Below are 17,774 nucleotides of genomic sequence, written 5' to 3'. Positions count from 1 at the left end.
AATGTTGCCCCCGACAAACAGTTGGTAAATTCATGTGACTTATCTATGATTCATGCCCAGAATTCAGAATCCCATGCTGGAAAAACCTCCTGGGGCCTCCAAGTGATTCCCTTTGTCTGTGAATGGTCACACACTATGGCAGGAAAAGTTTCTCAGACAGATGGGACCTAACCCAATGGTGGAAGACCCCTGCAACATTTCTTTCCTACACACCTGGGGAAAAAAGCATGTGATTGGGTGGAGATAGGCAGGTGCTCTCTTTTCTTTGTTGTAACCTCAGCTTCACCTTGGTTTACCAAAAAAAGGAGGAGGAAGGAAGGAAAGGGAAATGAACGATTGTTTCCTGCATGATTTCTTAAAGATCAGCAAAGAATGAAAATCTATAACTTCCCTCATTAATCTGTCTCAGTTTTCTAGGTCCATTGTATGATCGAACAAAGGAACACAGAGCCACGTATGTATATCTAGAACTTTAGGGTCTCAATGTTTATGAATTCAGAACTTGGCAGGATTTAGGCAGGTGACTTAGGGCTTGTACCACGCCCTGGGCAGGGCCTAGGGCAGCACCTGGAATTAAACACATCAACACCTCTCAGACAAAACATGGATATGCGCAGCAAGTGGGCGCAAATAGAAAGGTCCATCATTGCCTCATGCAAAAAGATGAAGTTTGCAGCCAGATGGGTTAAGAAATGTTTCTTAGAGCTTTTTGAATTTTGGAATTGTGATAATGGATTAAGGACCTGCAATACTCTACTTATGAAATATCCCACCCCTGAGAACCTGACCTTCATGATCTACTCGTAAAATATGGAGGAGTGAGGCCAATGCTAGCATTATATTGCTGTTTCTGAATTGCAGGCTGTTCCTTTCTGTTACGATAGTATCACATTCTGGGTTTTGTGCTCTGCTGTTTTTGTACCAGTGCAGACAGAAACAACTGGTTTTAGGAAGAATTCTTTCACGCTAAGCCTATTCTATTCGTCCCAAGTTTCTCCCACAAATTACATACATCTCGTTTGACCCAAGGGGACTTTCTTGAAAAAGTTATTTCCAAGTTTTTTAAAGAAAAGCAAACACATTGTGGATTTTGCTCATCCTTCCCTCTCAGGTTTAATTTTTGCTCCCTTCACTTTGTGGCATCTTGGTTAAATCTGTTGTTCACTGTGGCAAATTCTCTGTTTGATATATTGCTAGAAATCTTTGCTTTTCCCCAGTAGATCATTCTAACTTTCCTTGTTTTATGAGGAGTATAGGCTGTAGAAGACAGGCACATCATCTCAAAGAAAAAAAACACCACTAAATTGAAGACCAATACAGCATTGATAGCACTTTTATCCTGGCAACATTAATAACTGCCGGAGAGTTTTTAATAAAAGCTGATTCATATTAAAGATAAGAAGACTTGAATGTTATTCTCAGTTTAGCAACTGGCTTTTCAAGAGATCTTTTTGCATTTTTCTTTTTCTTTTCTATTCTTTTGGTTTTTGAGACAGGGTCTCCCTCTGTTGCCCAGGCTGGAGAACAGTGGCATGATCATAGCTCATTGTAATGTCAAACTCCTGGGCTCAAGCAATCCTCCCACTTTAGCCTCCCAAATAGCTGGGACTACAAGTGCAAACCACTACACCTGGCTATTTTTTATATTTTTATTTTTAAAGAGATGGAGTCTCACTATGTTGCCCAGGCTGGTCTCAAACTCCTGGACTCAAGCAGTCCTCCTACCTTGGCCTCCCAAAGTGCTGGGATTACAAGCATGAGCCACCATATCCAGCTCTTTTTTGCATTTTTCTAAAAATGGAATGCAGCCACAGTGAACTGTCTTAAGGTGTTTTATAAGTTGGCATTTATCACATGTCATGAACTCTGGGGAAAATGTCGAAGTGGAAGACATTGAGGGAGGAAGCTGTGAACTTCTAGAACATTCGTTAGGCCACAGCCTTGCAAGCTCTGGGGGTAGAGTGACCAAGTTTCCCATTAGGGGAGCTTTCTGATTTTCAGCCACAGTGTTTGGCCAGATTGACAGGGCTAGACACCCCTAAGTTATTGCAGATGTTTATAAACAGCAGAAAAGCAAACAGAACGTTTCTATAGATTTGTCCTCGGGGAAGGATGAAGGGCCATGGATCCCTTCCAGAATATAATGGATTTGGACAGGTTTCACGCCTTGGTGATTCCTTGTTAGATTTTTTTGTGTGTAACCTTGCCGTGGAGCAGAGCTAGAGAACCCACTGCAGGCTTCAGCGAGGAAATCAAACCTGTGGCTGTCATCAGGGCAACTTGTTTGCCAACAAGCAAGGGTTTGGTGGGTAAAACAATCCCTTCCTCCTGGAGTTCCTTCCTTCCCCAAATATACTTTAGATGTGATGGGTGTGAGTGAAACCCAAACTCAAGTTTCAGCTCCTTCAGGGAGCCACTAATTGCCTTTCTCATGGTTTCATCCAATAAAGTCGATCTGAGAAAAGTGCCTTTCACATTGAAGCCAGCCCTCTGTGTGCTGATGGACCAATAAATCAAATCCCTTTTCTCAGGGAACTTACCATGAAGCAGGGAGAGAAGATCCGGAAATTCATCAGTGTGGGCCCTCGAGTGTTTGGTGAATTGAATACTTGCTGAAACTATGCCTTTACAGCATGTGCTTAAAAATTACCGACTGTACTTGGGATTGGAATTGAATTTTCCTGAACACTAGGAGTTTACCCGTTTGAAAATCACCAGGTGCTGTCCTGCTGTCTGCCTCCTGGATCAAACCCAGGAGAGGCTGAACCCTTTTAGCCTGGCATTAAAGTTTCACAGTTCTCTGCCTGACCTGCCCTTTTCAGTGGATTGCCCCTGACATTCCTCTTATTCTGATGGATTTCTTCAGTTCATGTGGCTTCCATGTCTGTCCGTGTTCCCCTCAGGAGAAGAGTGATATTCCTATCCTTTTCTTCGTGCACGGCCTCCCCCAAAGCCAGTCTTACATCAAAGCCCAAGGGGGCCGTTATTTCCTCTGAGCTTTCGTGTCTGCTGTTTGCATTGACATGATCACACATCACCCCTGTGGTCAGTGAGCTTTGTAGGTGCTCCTCTCACCTTCTCAGCTAAATCGTGGGCACCTTCTGGTTAAGGACCATATCTCATCATTTTTTATATCCTCTACAATTCTTTCCATGTAATGGCAGGGGCTTCATAAACACCTTCAGCTTATTGATTATCAGTTGATCCGTCCTGGCCTTACCACTTAGATTCTAACAGTTCAAGTACTTGGATGGATTGATTCAAACAGTTACACTTTGAGCTTTTCCCTCTAGTTGGTCGTATGAAGCCAGGATTCACCAACACCACTGGTCATGGTCATTGTCTTTCCTTCTCTCTTTCTTTCTTTCTTTCTTTCTTTCTTTCTTTCTTTCTTTCTTTCTTTCTTCCTTCCTTCCTTCCTTTCCTTTCCTTTCCCTCTCTTTCTCTCTCTCCTTCTCTCCTTCTCTCTCTCTCTTTCTCTTTCTCTCTCTCTTTCTTTCTCTTTCCCTTTTCTTTTATTTTCTTTCTTGATAGGGTCTCCCTCTGTCACCCAGGCTGGAGTGTGGTGTTGCAATCACAGCTTACTGCAACCTCATCCTGGGTAACTAGGACTACAGGCATGCATCACTGTGCATGGCTAATTTTTGTATTTTTTGTAGAGACAGCATCCCACTATGTTGCCCAAGCTGATCTTGAGCTCCTGGACTGAAGTGATCCTCCCACTTCGGCCTCCCCAGATGATGGGATTATAGGCATGAGCCACCAAGCCTGGCCTCATTCTTTCTTAGGGCAACAGAAAAATGCTTTTTCCGGGAGTACTCTAATGTCACCAAACCTCCATGTCTTTCTTTATCACCACACACACAGACGTAATGTATTAGTGTATTGGTGTGGTTTTGCCCAGTGGCACTGGGCATCCAATGGTGACGCTGATCATTGCATTGCCCTTGGCTGTATTTCTCGCCGGGGACACAGGGAACAATGCATCCTCCAGTTAGCAGCATGGGTGCTGGAGTGTCCACCATCCAAGCACCTGAGGAACTCCCCTCTATGGCTGCGGTATTCCTTCCTTCCTTCAGAGTTATACCTTGTTCCATTGCTTTTTAGCAATGAAAAACATTGCTAAAAATGAAAAACATTGCTAAAAAATGAAACAGTTATACCTGTTTCATTCCTTTTTAGATGGCACTGCCCAGTGTCCTGGTGGCCAGTATTTGCCTTGGTTAATATAAGCAACCTCGAAGCTGCTAACATAGCCCAGGTCAGAACTGCGAATCAAAGGCAGAACGCTCCTACATGTGCCTTTGCAACCCCAGCTAAGGCTTCCAAGGCTCTTTGGTGGACCAGGATAGGGAAACGCTCTTTCAGTATCAAAACTGTCCCAAAGTGGCCACCGTTTGTTGCTCTGGAGGTAGTAAGTGGGTGCAGACGCCACAGATGGTCCGGCCCAGAGGGGATGCAGACCTGCTGAGTGTTTAAGGAGGAGTCAGGCACCTGAAGAAGGCTGGTTAAGCTAGGGGAGTTTAAAGCATCTTCCAAACCTAAGCATGTGTGAGTCTACAGGGAAAAGCATTTCTGGTTTCAGGACCGGATGCATAAAACTGCCTAATGGTACAGGTTGAGTCTCCCTCATCCCGAATGCTTGGGAGCAGAAGTGTTTCAGATTTCTTTCAGGCTTTGGAATATTTGTGTTATATACCAACTGGTTGAGCATCCTCAAATCTGAAAATCCAACATCCAGAGTGCTCCAATAAGCATTTCCTTTGAGCGTCATGTTGGCACTCAAAAAGTTTTAAATTCTGGCATGTTTCTGATTTGGGATTTTGGGATATGGGATGCTCAGCCTGGCCCAGACAATGCAGTTCACACGTTCTAAGTAGTTTCTGAGCCTCCTCAAAAGCAAAAGTTACAGGCTGAGTCTCCCTAATCTGAAAATCCGAAATCCAACGTGCTCCAAACTCAGAAACTTTTTGAGTGTCGACATGACGCTCAAAGGAAATGCTCATTTGAGCACTTTGGATTTCAGATGCTCAGGTTTTGTGGGGCTCAACCAGTAAGTATATAAATGCAAACAGTCAAACATCTGAAAAAAATCTGGAATCTGAAACACTTTTGCTCCCAAGCATTTCCGATAAAGGAGACTCCATCAGTATTTATTTGTCATATTTCAGAAAACAGTTTCCAGCATGTGGTCAACGTAAGCCATGAAAACCAGCTTTGTGTATTAGCAGCGCAAACGCTCTTAGGGAGACAGCGGCGCCATTGCCCATTCTCGGAGCTCTGTGAGCCTAACGGCGGGGTTCTGGGGAGCTTCTTCTAAGATCCTGCCCTGGGGGACCCCTGGGGACCCTTCTTCTCCCCAAATTCCTGCTGAGGGCTGCTCAGGGGCGTTCACTCTGTGCCCCTCAGTGAGAGCAGGGTTTGGGAAGACACCGCTGGCCATCTGAAGGTGTTTTGCCCTGCTTTCTGCACGGTGAAAGGCGGTTACTGGGCTTGGTGTGTTCTGCCTTCGTTTACATCTGTATTAAGGAAATAAAAAGAGAGCGCCCCTTCCCCCCACTGCTTTTTATTAACAGGGAAGCAGATGTGGGGTCTCTCAGACAAGACAGCGGCCCAAGTGGTATCAGAGAGTGCGATTATTTTCTCAGAGGGTGAGTGCGTTTCTGGGCATTCTCTCTTTCAGCAATGAAGTTGTGAGGAGTGACTTGAAGAAGCTGCCAGCCCTTCCCACCCAAGCCCTGAAGGAGCACCCTTCCCTGGCCTACTGGTAAGACCCCTGGAGTCTTCCCCAGGAGCGAGTCCCTCTCGGGGTGCGAGGGGACACAGGACAACTGAATATACCCTCCCTCCACCAGCTCCCACGTGCCAGCCTGGACTTGCAGCTGTATTAAGTACCCTGTGTCTTCCTGAAACCATTTTCTGCATTTATTTATTTATTTATTTATTTATTTATTTTGAAAATAATTAATTAATTTTTTTTTTTGAGATGGATCTCACTTTGTCACCCAGGCTGGAGTGCAGTGGCATGATCTCAGCTCATTGCAACCTCTGCCTCAAGCGATTCTCCTGCCTCAGCCTCCTGAGTAGCTGGGATTACAGGCACGCACCACCACACCTGGCTAATTTTTGTATTTTTAGTAGAGACGGGGTTTCACCATGTTGGCCAGGCTGGTCTCAAACTCCTGACCTCACTCAGGTGATCCGCCTGCCTCGGCCTCCCACAGTGCTGGGATTACAGGGGTGAGCTACCACGCCTGGCCCGTTTTCTGCATTTACTTAAGTGAAGCACTGTGCCTGAGACCTCTCCTTTCTTGTTTCTTCTTCTTTTTTTTTTAATTTTCAAAAAGAATACCTTCTAAAATTTCACTTTGGAAGCTTCGCCACCTTCGAGAGCCTTTCATGTGCTGCTAGAGTTTCATTTTGAAACACCTGTCATTTGATGACGGCATGTGTGAGGTTTTGAGATGTGGGAGAACCACAGGGTTTTCTTCTTTCAGAAGAGAGAGATTGATTGTTTTATTTTCCCTCGATGTTTCACATCTCCTGATTTAGCCACTATGTAACATTATGCCATAGCTCATCTGTCGGCCCTAAATGGCTGATTCTGAATGATTCAAGCCATTTGAGAGACTCCCAGGTTGTGGTTTCGGCCACAGTTGGGCAGGGCTTGCATTCCTGGATAATGTTTTGAAATCCTACTGGGTTCCTAAGCCCTGGCCACTGACCTTTAATAACTGTCATACCTCTTCTCTGATGTTCCTTCTGATCCCCTAACAGAAATCATTGCAACTCCTTTTATTTAAAAGCAAAACAAAAAGCACAGACCAAGTTGATTCTAATAAACTACAACACGTGACTTGTGTAAGTGCTTTTGATGACAATTTCTGAACTGTATGGATTATGAGCATTTTGTCTTGTCTGGACACTTATCCAGACAGTGACCTAGTTGTTCATTGATTTGTGCGTCTGGGGTAGGGCATGTCTTGATGCAGGGCTCATTAGCAGCATTGAACTCTGGCTCATAATCCCAGCACTTTGGGAGGCCATGGCGGGCAGATCACAAGGTCAGGAGATCGAGACCATCCTGGCCAACATGATGAAACCCCGTCTCTACTAAAAATACAAAAAAAAAATAGCTGGACATGGTGTCGCGCGCCTGGTGTCCCAGCTACTCGAGAGGCTGAGGCAGGAGAATCACTTGAACTTGGGAGTCGGAGGTTGCAGGGAACAAAGATTGTGCCACTGCACTCCAGCCTGGCGACAGAGCGAGAGTCCATCTCAAAACAAACAAACAAACAAACAACTCTGGCTCATAAATCACATCTCTCTGAGAGACCACATCACTAGGGAGCTGGCCTCAAGACCCGAGGCTGGGAGCTCCCTTCCGTGTCTGGCGTCCCTAATTTCATCTCTCTGAGCTGTTTTATTGCCACTCCTCTTTTGGAAACATAGATGTAAATAAATGATGGCTTTCTCTAATTATAACCTGCCTCCGAAGAGCAAAATCTGTTAACTTGCAGGGATTTTGCATGCATCAGCTTCCAAATGTCGAGACTTGCAATCCGAACCCCCAAAAATGATGGTCCCGTTTCCTTGTTCATGGACCCTATTACCCACCTCCCTAATTCCTTGTGCCACTGGGCCTCATCCCTCTGTAGCCTCCTGTCTGTTCACTTCCAAAAATCCAATGGTCAAGGCCCTGGGGATGTGAGAAGGTAACTAGAGAGGACCAGGGAGGAATTTCTTTGCCTCTGAGACCTGTCCTGTTGTGGGTCTCTTAGTCATCCCTTCATTCATTCCTTTCCAAACCTTAGAACACTGCTATGCTCAACTGAGAGTTTTGAATTTCTTCTCTCCTCCCTGTGTCTCTGGATTTCTCCTTCACCATCTCCATTATCTGCTCTGTACTCACACATGATTACTAACCCAGAGGCACCTCGCCCTTCACTCACGCTCTCTCTGTCTCTTCTGCATATGAACATCTTCACCTATAGCTGGCTTGGCAGAACATCCCATACCATCACGACCAGGCCAGCACTTCCCCTGAGCCTCCTTCAGACCCATAAGTGCCCAAGCCAGTGTTAAATGCCCTGAGAGGGTGGCAGGACGGGGGAGCCACGTGTATCACAGTCAGCATCACAGCCCAGATGATGTATAAAAGTCAATGACAGGGACCCTCCTGACGATACCCTACCGAAAAACAACAACCACAACCACAACAGGCCCCTTCACCTCATTTCACTGTGGTTGGCTACTTGATGTTGGCTCTAATATTTCAACCTTATTTATATGGACTTTGATTCTTATTGATACATAATAGTTGTACATATTTTTCACGTATATATACTCTGATATCTGTACATAATGTGCAGTGGTCAAATCAGGGTAACTGGGATATCCATCACCTCGAACATTTATCTTTTCTTTGTGTTGGGAACATTACAAGTCTTCACTTCTGGCTACTTTGACATATGCAACAAATTATTGTTAACTCTAATTTCCCTACTGTTCTATCAAATGCTAGAACATATTCCTTCTATCTAACTATTTTCATACCCCTGTATATACATAGATTTTTTAAAAGCAAAGCTGCAAGGAGAGGGATAAGTGCTGTTCCTGCTTCCTACAGATACAGAATGAAGAGAGAGCAGGTGCACACAGCTTGTTCACTGCTTTTCCCTCTGGGCCTCAGATTCACCACTCAGCAAGGTTAACCAGGACCCCTCATGGTGGCGGAGACATTTTTACCCGTCTCATCACAGTTACCCAGAGTGTCAAGTTCCCCTGATCATTCCTGAACTAAGGAGCTGTACTCACCATTCTTTGGGGGCTTTCCTGCCCCCGCTGGAGTTCGCATATTGGATTGGCAACCTGCAGGCTGCAGCCTGGTAACCAAGGCAGTGGGTCTTAGCATCCCAGCCAAGCCTCTGCAGTGACTAGCCGGGTAGCTTTCATCAATTTCTCCTCTGCAAAATGGGATGACGTACACCAACCTACTTCAGACGGTAATTAAGAGAGGAAATACATAGTCACATCATGTCATTAAAAAGCAGTGAAAGCAGCATAATAATGCTGAGTTATGGTGCAAGAAGCCTTTCTGCTAATTCTCCCCCTGCATTTAACATGCATGGACTTTTCACACCATGCGATTTCCCTGTTGAGGAGGCAACTGAGGCAGAAAGTTAGAATGATGTGCCCAGGGCCACAGAACAAGGAGGGATCAGGACCCTGACCTGGATTCTGCCTCGCGGGCCTAGTTTGTAAATGCTGGACCACCTGACCACGCCTATCGCCTCAATAAGGTATGCAGGGACATCTTTTTTTTACCCCGAAACCACTGAGCACAGCAGGCCAGCAGCTGCTCCGAGACGGGGAACCATATCATATCACCATCCCTGTTTCCCCTTCCATCACCCATGCATTTCCTGTATCCCCTTGTCTGCTGAGAGGTCATTTGACTTAACAACATGACCCAGCCAGCGACCTGGGCACAGGCAGCTTTGATCATTTGCCTTTTTCCTCCATGTAACCCTGTGTCCTCCAGACAGCGCTTACTCTGCTTCCTGGATTTCTGCTAGTTATCCCCTTGAGTCCCTGCTACAAATCTAGGGTATGGGAAAATTGTCTGCAAAGCTCAGAGCACTTCAGCCCTCTGGAAAGTTCCAGAGCAGAGGTGGGGACAGGCTGGGAGCAGAATAGGTTCTCGGTCAGGATTGAGCCTGTTATCCCAGGATAAGCCCACCATGTTTAAGGGGTCAAAACAAGCAGGAAAAGCTGAGGATGGAGAAGGCAACTATTGTGGCTTCACAGATGGCCTCAGAGAGCAGGAGTTACAGGGCAAACAGGGGGTGGCAAAGATTTCTGCAGCTGTCAGCCACCCAGAACCCTGTGGTCAGGACATTTCGTGGTTAAACAGCGACGTGGCTTTCTGACAGTGGTTTTGATTTTCTTTCACTGGTGTTTCTCCTGAGCCTTCTGTGTGTTCGTGGCTACAGTGCTTTGTTGACTTGCACCTCCTGAACTCACCCCAGGGACCCCCTCTCCCTAGTGCTGCAAAGGAAAAAGGTCCCTATCTACACTGAGTTGCTTGACCCTGGATCTAGGAGTCGACCTCACAAAACCCCGTATCACGTGGTAGGAAACACACCAAGGCAGCTGTTGATTTAGTGAGTGGGATGGAAGGAAGTGGAGCCGCCGAACCTCCTGATGCAGTTCTGCAGGATTAGTGAGGCTGGGTCTGCCCTTGGGGAGCATGCTTTTCGAGAATCGTCTTCAGGAGACGACCTTGTCACACTTGATATAGAACTTCCTCGGCATGTGGGAGCCAAGGAGAGAGATGGCTGGGTCTGCCCCTTTCTGAATAGAGGATATCCAGACCCCACAGAAGTGACTCTCCAACTGAGGCAAGGCCCCCTATAGCTGGCTGGTCCTCATTCTGGGTATTTATAAAGACCCTTCTTTATCAAGACCTCTCACTGTCCTCTATGCATCAAATTCCAGAGTATTAAAATTAAAAGATACTAGTTGGAGGTTAAGGTAGTCATTGAAAGAGAAATAAATTACCCCCAAGGACTTGGTGATGAATGTGTAGAACCTGTTACCCCCAACACTGGCCTTACTAAAACTGAAAACAAAAAGGTGGGTAAAAGAAGGCTTTAGGTAGATCCTGGGCTGATGGATAATAGATAATAGGGCCGGGTATAGTGACTCACACCTGTAATCCCAGCATTTCAGGAGGCTGAGGTGGGCAGATTATTTGAGGTCAGGAGTTTGAGACCAGCCAGGTCAATGTGGTGAAACCTCATCTCTACTAAAAATACAAAAATTAGCCAGGCGTGGTGGTGCACACCTATAATCCCAGCTATTCGGGAGACTGAGGCAGGAGAATTGCTTGAACTTGGGAGATGGAGGTTGCAGTGAGTCAGGATCATACCACTGCACTCCAGCCTGGGTGAGAGAGCAAAACCTTGTCTCAAAAATAATAGAGAATAAAGATCCTCTATTGAGATCTCGAGGGTACACCCCTAGAATCAGCTTCCCTCACAGAGCTTTGACAGAGGACAGGGAGGGTGAAGAGGAGTAAGACCTGAGAGTGAGAACTGAGGTTCCAAGGCTCTGGGGCCAGACCAGGGAGACCGAGGTGTCGACTCCACACCTCAGCAGGTGGGGTTGGGGCTTTCTGCCTGCACCTGCTTCCCTGGGATTCCCCAGGTTGGCTCTGCCCTTCCGAAGGCAGGAGTGGGAGCGGTCGTATCTCCTACCTCATGGGCACCAGAGTCACTTCTCAGGAGGCGGGCTTGCCACTGCTGCCAAGGAGCCAGCTAACCTCTTGTTACATTAGAACTAGGATTTCAGCTGGGCGCGGTGGCTCACGCCTGTAATCCCAACACTTTGGGAGGCAGGGGTGGGGCAGATGACCTGAGGCCCGGAGTTTGAGACCAGCCTGGCCAACATGCAAAACCCCATCTCTACTAAAAATACAAAAATTAGCAAGGTGTGGTGACACACACCTGTAATCCCAGCTACTCAGGAGGCTGAGGCACAAGAATTGCTTTAAACTGGGAGGCAGAGGTTGCAGTGAGCCAAGATCGCTCCACAGCACTCCAGCCTGAGTGACAAGGGAGACTGCGTCTCAAAAACAAAAACAAAAACACCTAAGATTTCAAAAAAGGAGGGAGCGCCTATCTAATTCTGGTAGCTGGTTTGCTGTTGTTCTCCAAGCATTCCTATGGGGCTTTTGTTGCTTCATGGTTCATATTAACCAAGCCCAAATTCCAGAACGTTCCATCCTCCTGGGAAGCCTTCCATTCCTGACTACGCATTCAGAGCAGGTAGGCTGTGGGCACTTGGTTAAGGTCAATGCCTGCCATTCCCCCATGAGGCCCTGTGTGGACAGGACTGGGAAGACGAGGATAAGAAGGGCCCCAGGGAGTTCAGCCCGGGCATTCATGCGTCATCTCCGCTGTCTGCTTCCTCTTGTTCTCACGGTACCATTTCTTCCAAGGAGCTGATCCCAAAACCTGGGCTCCAGTCTTTTTGTTCTTTTGTTTTTTGTTTTTGAGCCAGGGTCTCACTCTGTCACCCAGGCTGGAATGCAGTGGTGCAATCCTAGCTCACTGCAGCCTTGACCTCCTGGGTTCAAGCAATCCTCCCACCTCAGCCTCCCAAGTAGCTGGGACTGCAGGCATACCCCACCATGCCTGGCTAATTTTTGTATTTTTATGTAGAGACAAGGTATCACTGTGTTGCCCAGGCTGGTCTCAAACTCCTGGGCTCAAGCAATCCCCCCATGTCAGCCTCCCTAAACACTGGGATTACAGGGGTGAGCCACTGCACCCAGCCTGGGCTCCAGTCTTATATTTCTTGATTAGAAATCCAAGATAAGCCAGCCATGGTGGCTCACGCCTGTAATCCCAGCACTTTGGGAGGCCAAGGTGGGTGGATCACTTGAAGTTAAGAGTTTGAGACCAGCCTGGCCAACATGATGAAACCCTGTCTCTACTAAAAATACAAAAATCAGTCAGGTGTGGTGGCACGCACCTGTAGTCCCAGCTACTCCGGAGGCTTAGGCACGAGAATTGCTTGAACTCGGGAGGTGGAGGTTGCAGTGAAACAAGATCGCACCATTGCACTCTAGCCTGAGTGACAGAGCAAGACTCCGTCTCAAAAAAAAAAAAAAAAAAAAAAAAAAATCCAAGACAAAGAGAATGCAAGTCCTTTGCGGGGAAAACAGACTCTTTTTAAAGTAAATCTACATCCAAATAGATAGTACTCAGACAGAGTTTGGAAATGCCACTCCAGGACAAATCATTTTTCCAGGAGCTGTTGGTGCCTTGGAGCTTCTTATGAGATGGGGCTGAGAAATATCTTACTGGCAGGAAGCTTGGCTGTTGACCTAGAGACTCCAATAACAGCATTCTTTTCTTCTAATTACAGTGAAGACAGAGTCATTGAGCACTACAAGAAACTGAACGGTCAGACAAGAGGTCAAGCAATCGTGAAGTAAGTGGCCCCTTCCCAGCTCACGTGGGGACAGTGTTTGTGTGTGTTAATATATCGTATGTCAGGATTGTACAGTTCCTCTCCAAAGACATATCTAGGAGTGGGGGGTGTATGTTTCCATTTAATTTTCAAGTAAATAATCACTCCGAGAACTTTATCACGTACACATACACAAATATATATATGATACCAGATCTGCTGAATAACTAGCCTTTTGCGCATTGTGTGTGTGTTTGTGTATCTTCGTGTTGTCATTCCAGCTACATGAGCATCGTGGAGTCTCTCCCAACCTACGGGGTTCACTATTATGCAGTGAAGGTGAGTAGACTCATTTGGTGAAGGTTGCCAAACCTCCCCTAAGCAAACAAATCAAAACATCTCGTTATATGTTTTCTTCTTTTTCTTTTTCTTTTGAGATAGTGTCTTGCTCTGTCTCCCAGGCTGGAGTGCAGGGTGCGATCTTGGCTCACTGCAACCTCCACCTCCTGGGTTCAAGCGATTCTCCTACCTCAGCCTCTTGAGTAGCTGGGATTACAGGCATGCACCACCACACCCAGCTAATTTTTGTATTTTTAGTAGAGACAAGGTTTTGCCATGTTGGCCAGGCTGGTCTCGAACTCCTGACCTCAGGTGATCTGCCTGCCTCGGCCTCCCAAAGTGCTAGGATTATAGGCGTGAGCCACCGCGCCTAGCCCTCATTATTTTTTTCTTTATAATTCCTGGTGGGAATGGAGGTTGCGGAGGACTTGGTCAGGAAGATTGCACACTGCGGGGAGACAATTTCAAATACAGAAAACTTCATCCAGTCTTTCAACTTGCTTCAACCTGTGGTCCATTTCTTTGTCAGCCCTAGAACTTAACAGAAAGGCTGCCTCTGATATATATGCTTTCTACCTTCCAAGAAAACTTCAAAACTGTGCTCTTTATTTCAGTTTGGTAAAGATCAGGAGCAGGGCTTGTGATTTTCAAAGTGCCAAAGGAGTATAGGTGTTTGGCACTCAGAACCTCAAAGCATAAGCAATGGCTCTGCTACTAATTTGGAAAAGAGCACGAATCCAGGAAACCTGGCCCAGCTGCACCAGGCTCCCTGTCCGGTGGCCTTGTGGTCTCACTGATGCCGTGTTTTACGGTGTGATGACAGCCCTTCTCTGGTCAATCTGCTGTTGCAGTGGCATTGGGTTTCCTCTTGTTCTGTTCTCTGAAACCGTTGCAGTGCACACAGCTGCTTCCCAGAGGCAGGGGTTTAATACAAGGACTTTATCCCACCTTTAAAGTTTTAAGAAATCATATACCCAGAAGCTTGAAAAGAAATTTCAAAATTTATCTCTTTTGCCTTTTATCTTTTTGCTCATCTTGAAATAACTCACGCCCCACAAATATTTCAAAACCGTGATGCCAGTTTCAAGTTTTCCAGACACCCACTATGGGGGTGTATTAGAAACTTGGCAATTAGGGCATAGCTAGGGAAAAGCTGCTTGATATGCTCACTATAAAATCCTAGCTTCTGGGGGCTCTAATTAACTCAGAATCATCCTATTTGAATATAGAATTGCAACTTACGCTCAGGTGACAAGAGGTCTCTGTTAATAAACAGTGGGGGCAGGCGCAGTGGCTCATGACTGTAATCCCAGCACTTTGGGAGGCCAAGACGGGTGGAACAGCTGAGGTCAGGAGTTTGAGACCAGCCTGGCCAACATGGTGAAATCCTGTCTCTACTAAAAATACAAAAATTAGCCAGATGTGGTGGCACGTGCCTGTAATCCCAGCTACTTGGGAGGCTGAGGTGGGCGAATTCCTTGAACCTGGGAGGCAGAGGTTGCAGTGAGCCAGGATTGTGCCAATGCACTCCAGCCTGGGTGACAGAGTGAGACTCCATCTCAAAAAAAAAAGGAATAAACAGGGACTTGGTGTTTCTAATTCAGTCCTGAGACTGTTTCAGCTTCCATTGTGCTACCCTGTCCAACAGCATGAGTCCTAAAACCCTGCCTGGCACCCAGCTGTCATCTTGGGTGAGCAGGACCTCAGGGTGACACCTTCCGGCCTGTGCTCCCCGGAGCTGGGGAAGGTCCTGGGTAAAGCTGGGCCAACTCTTTGCTGTGATTTGTTGTTAAAATGAGAGGAGTCACTTTCCATAGTCTCTACAGCTCCTCTGGCTCTGACCATCGATGACAGTTTCTCTGCCCAGAAAGTCCTTTTATTAGGTGTGACATCTCACAGATTTTCAGTTGTGGTGAGTGAGCGTCCCAGCATGGAATGCCTAAATTCTTAGAAGGAAAAAAAAAGAGAGAGAGAGAGCGCAAGGAGGGCATTCATTCCTTATTTATAAAGGGAAAGGACCTCGGCTGTGCAGCTGATTAAGAGCAGAGCCAGGCCCCCAGCCCCCGGCACTCCCCATGTCACCCTCTTCACATAACAGAGTATCCTTCAATGACAGACGCATCTGTTAAGGAACAAAGTAGACAGGTGGGCTCCATCCATTCCAAGGAAATGGCACTTTCCCTCGTCTGCCCCCGAGCCAGGAAATCTCCACTTTGCGCATGTTTACTTCCTCCAGTCCCATATTCACCCAAACTTTTTTTGATATCCTAGGACAAGCAGGGCATACCATGGTGGCTGGGCCTGAGCTACAAAGGGATCTTCCAGTATGACTACCATGATAAAGTGAAGCCAAGAAAGGTAAGGCTGGTCTCCTGAGTGGGTTTAACTCCTCTCAGATCCAGAGAGGAACAGGCGTAGAAGTCACTTTAAAAATGCTAACGCCATGCAGCCTAAAGGCTCACCAATCTCCTGCTAATTTTAGTGTATACAAATTACTCCACAGCAATCCCATCTGAGTTCCCTGAGTAAATATTTTTTCATTCTTTTCTCCCTGTCTCTAAGGAAACCTAAGCTGTTATAATTACTTAAGGTGAGATGACTGGCTCAGTTCTCCCCAGAGCAGATAGGCAAAGAGACTTTTGAGGGACTCTCCTGTTCCTTAATTTCGGGCAGGGCTGTATTCTTTGGAAAAATGATGTAACATTTCTCTTGAATCCTGAAGCCAGTCTGAGTTCTCCCAAAGATTTCTGGGACAGGATCAGGGGAGGTGGGAGAGCTGAAAGAAGAGATTGCAGGTCAAAAAGAGCTGAAAGGCTGGGCACGCTGGCTCACACCTGTAATCGTAGCACTTTGGGAGCCCGAGGCAGGTGGATCACTTAAGGCCAGGAGTTCGATACCAGCCCAGCCAACATGGTAGAACCCTGTCTCTACTAAAAATACAAAAATTAGCTGGGCATGGTGGTGCATGCTTGTAATCCCAGCTACTTGGGAGGCTGAGGCATGAGAATCGCTTGAGCCCGGGAGGTGGAGGTTGCAGTGAGCCAAGACTGCCCTGCTGCACTCCAGCCTGGGTGACAGAACAAGACTTTGTCTCAAAACAAAAAACAGAAAAGCTGAAAAATAAGAGAGAGAGGGTTTCCTGGAAATCCAGCACATATTTTCTGGCTCAATAAAGGTGATCAGAAAATAAGGTTATTTGCTGAAGAGGGAAAGAAACAGAGAACGGTTTGCAAAGTCCTTGTAAACCCAAAATGGAATGTTTGAAAGGGATACAGCATTTGAATTTTCTCTGTTTTCGTTTACACACACTTTTCAGACCAGAACAAATTGAAAAATTATAATGGAAACATCTTAGAGGCGAGTGCTATCATTCAGATCCCCCGGTGGAGAATAACAGACATGGTATGCAGTTCAAACCCTGAAATACATATTAAAAACCTATGAAAACCACACTTGCTTTAGCAGAGAGAAAGCAATATTGGGCCATTATGTCATTCCAGATTGCTTTCTAAGCTGTTTTATCCTCGAATAGGATTGAAACCCACACTACATATCTGAGTGGATTGTAGGCTCTCCACTTAACATCTGTCCTTGGCAAACTTCTTCATTAAATTGATAGAAGAAAACATGTTCCCATGTTGGGAGGATTTTTACTCCATTGATCAGTAAGGTGGTTAAGTTCTAAGAAAAGATGCTGAGCAAATGATGGGGGAATTATTGACTGAGAACAATTCAGGAAGAACCTGGCTCTTTGGCGGGTGGAGGGAGTGTTGTTTTGTGGCTATCTCCAAAGCCTTTCCTTATCCATTTATATGCAACAAGAAATGAATTGGACCCCCTGTTCTTACCTTTTCTGGCTTTGTGTTCCTCAATTGTGGGATCCATACCTCTTCTTCCCTGTATTTTTCTTCTGGTTTTCCCTGTGCCTTTTTCCCACGTGGCATTTTTAATTTTCTGTGCCTTTTCTTCCTGAGTTCTCTCTTCCCTCCTTCTTTTTAGAACAACCCTTCTCTTTTTGTTTTTTTTTTGTTTGTTTGTTTGTTTGTTTCTTTGAGATGGAGTCTCACTCTGTCTCCCAGGCTGGAGTGCAGTGGCACGCTCTTGGCTCACTGCAACCTTTGCTTTCCAGGTTCAAGCGATTCTCATGCCTCAGCCCTTCCAGTAGCTGGATTACAGGCGCCTGCCACCACGCCTGGCTGATTTTGTATTTTTAGTAGAAATGGGGTTTCACCATGTTGGCCAGGCCTGTCTCAAACTCCTGACCTCAGGTGATCTGCCCTCCTCAGCCTCCCAAAGTGCTGGAATTACAGGTGTGAGCCACCACACCTGGCCTGACTCTTCTCTTTTCAACCTGCCTGACTGTTTTTGCACTTGCAAAAGCCAAGAATACTCCCTAAAGCCTTTAACAAAATTCTGGCTGCAATACATTGAGCTCTCTCTTGCCTGTAGTGGTG

The 17,774-nt window shown here is 46.3% G+C and overlaps 1 protein-coding gene across 15 annotated transcripts in view; it reads left to right on the top strand.

The window, feature by feature from the left end:
* The window catches only part of FRMD4A (FERM domain containing 4A), a 685,957-nt gene that overhangs the window by 575,695 nt on the left and 92,488 nt on the right, over positions 1-17,774 (top strand). For all 15 annotated transcript variants that reach the window (XM_055352375.2, XM_063709890.1, XM_055352372.2 and 12 more), the window contains 4 exons: positions 5,684-5,767; positions 12,937-13,002; positions 13,263-13,320; positions 15,592-15,678. In XM_055352375.2, coding sequence (XP_055208350.1) covers positions 5,684-5,767; positions 12,937-13,002; positions 13,263-13,320; positions 15,592-15,678 — 295 coding nt within the window. The remainder of the gene's footprint in view (positions 1-5,683; positions 5,768-12,936; positions 13,003-13,262; positions 13,321-15,591; positions 15,679-17,774) is intronic.

The sequence above is a fragment of the Gorilla gorilla genome, chromosome 8 (genome assembly GCF_029281585.2).
Source record: "Gorilla gorilla gorilla isolate KB3781 chromosome 8, NHGRI_mGorGor1-v2.1_pri, whole genome shotgun sequence".
Classification (NCBI taxonomy): Eukaryota; Metazoa; Chordata; class Mammalia; order Primates; family Hominidae; genus Gorilla; species Gorilla gorilla.
The sequence above is the reverse complement of the archived record's forward strand: the minus strand, read 5'-3'. Positions and strand labels throughout refer to the sequence as shown.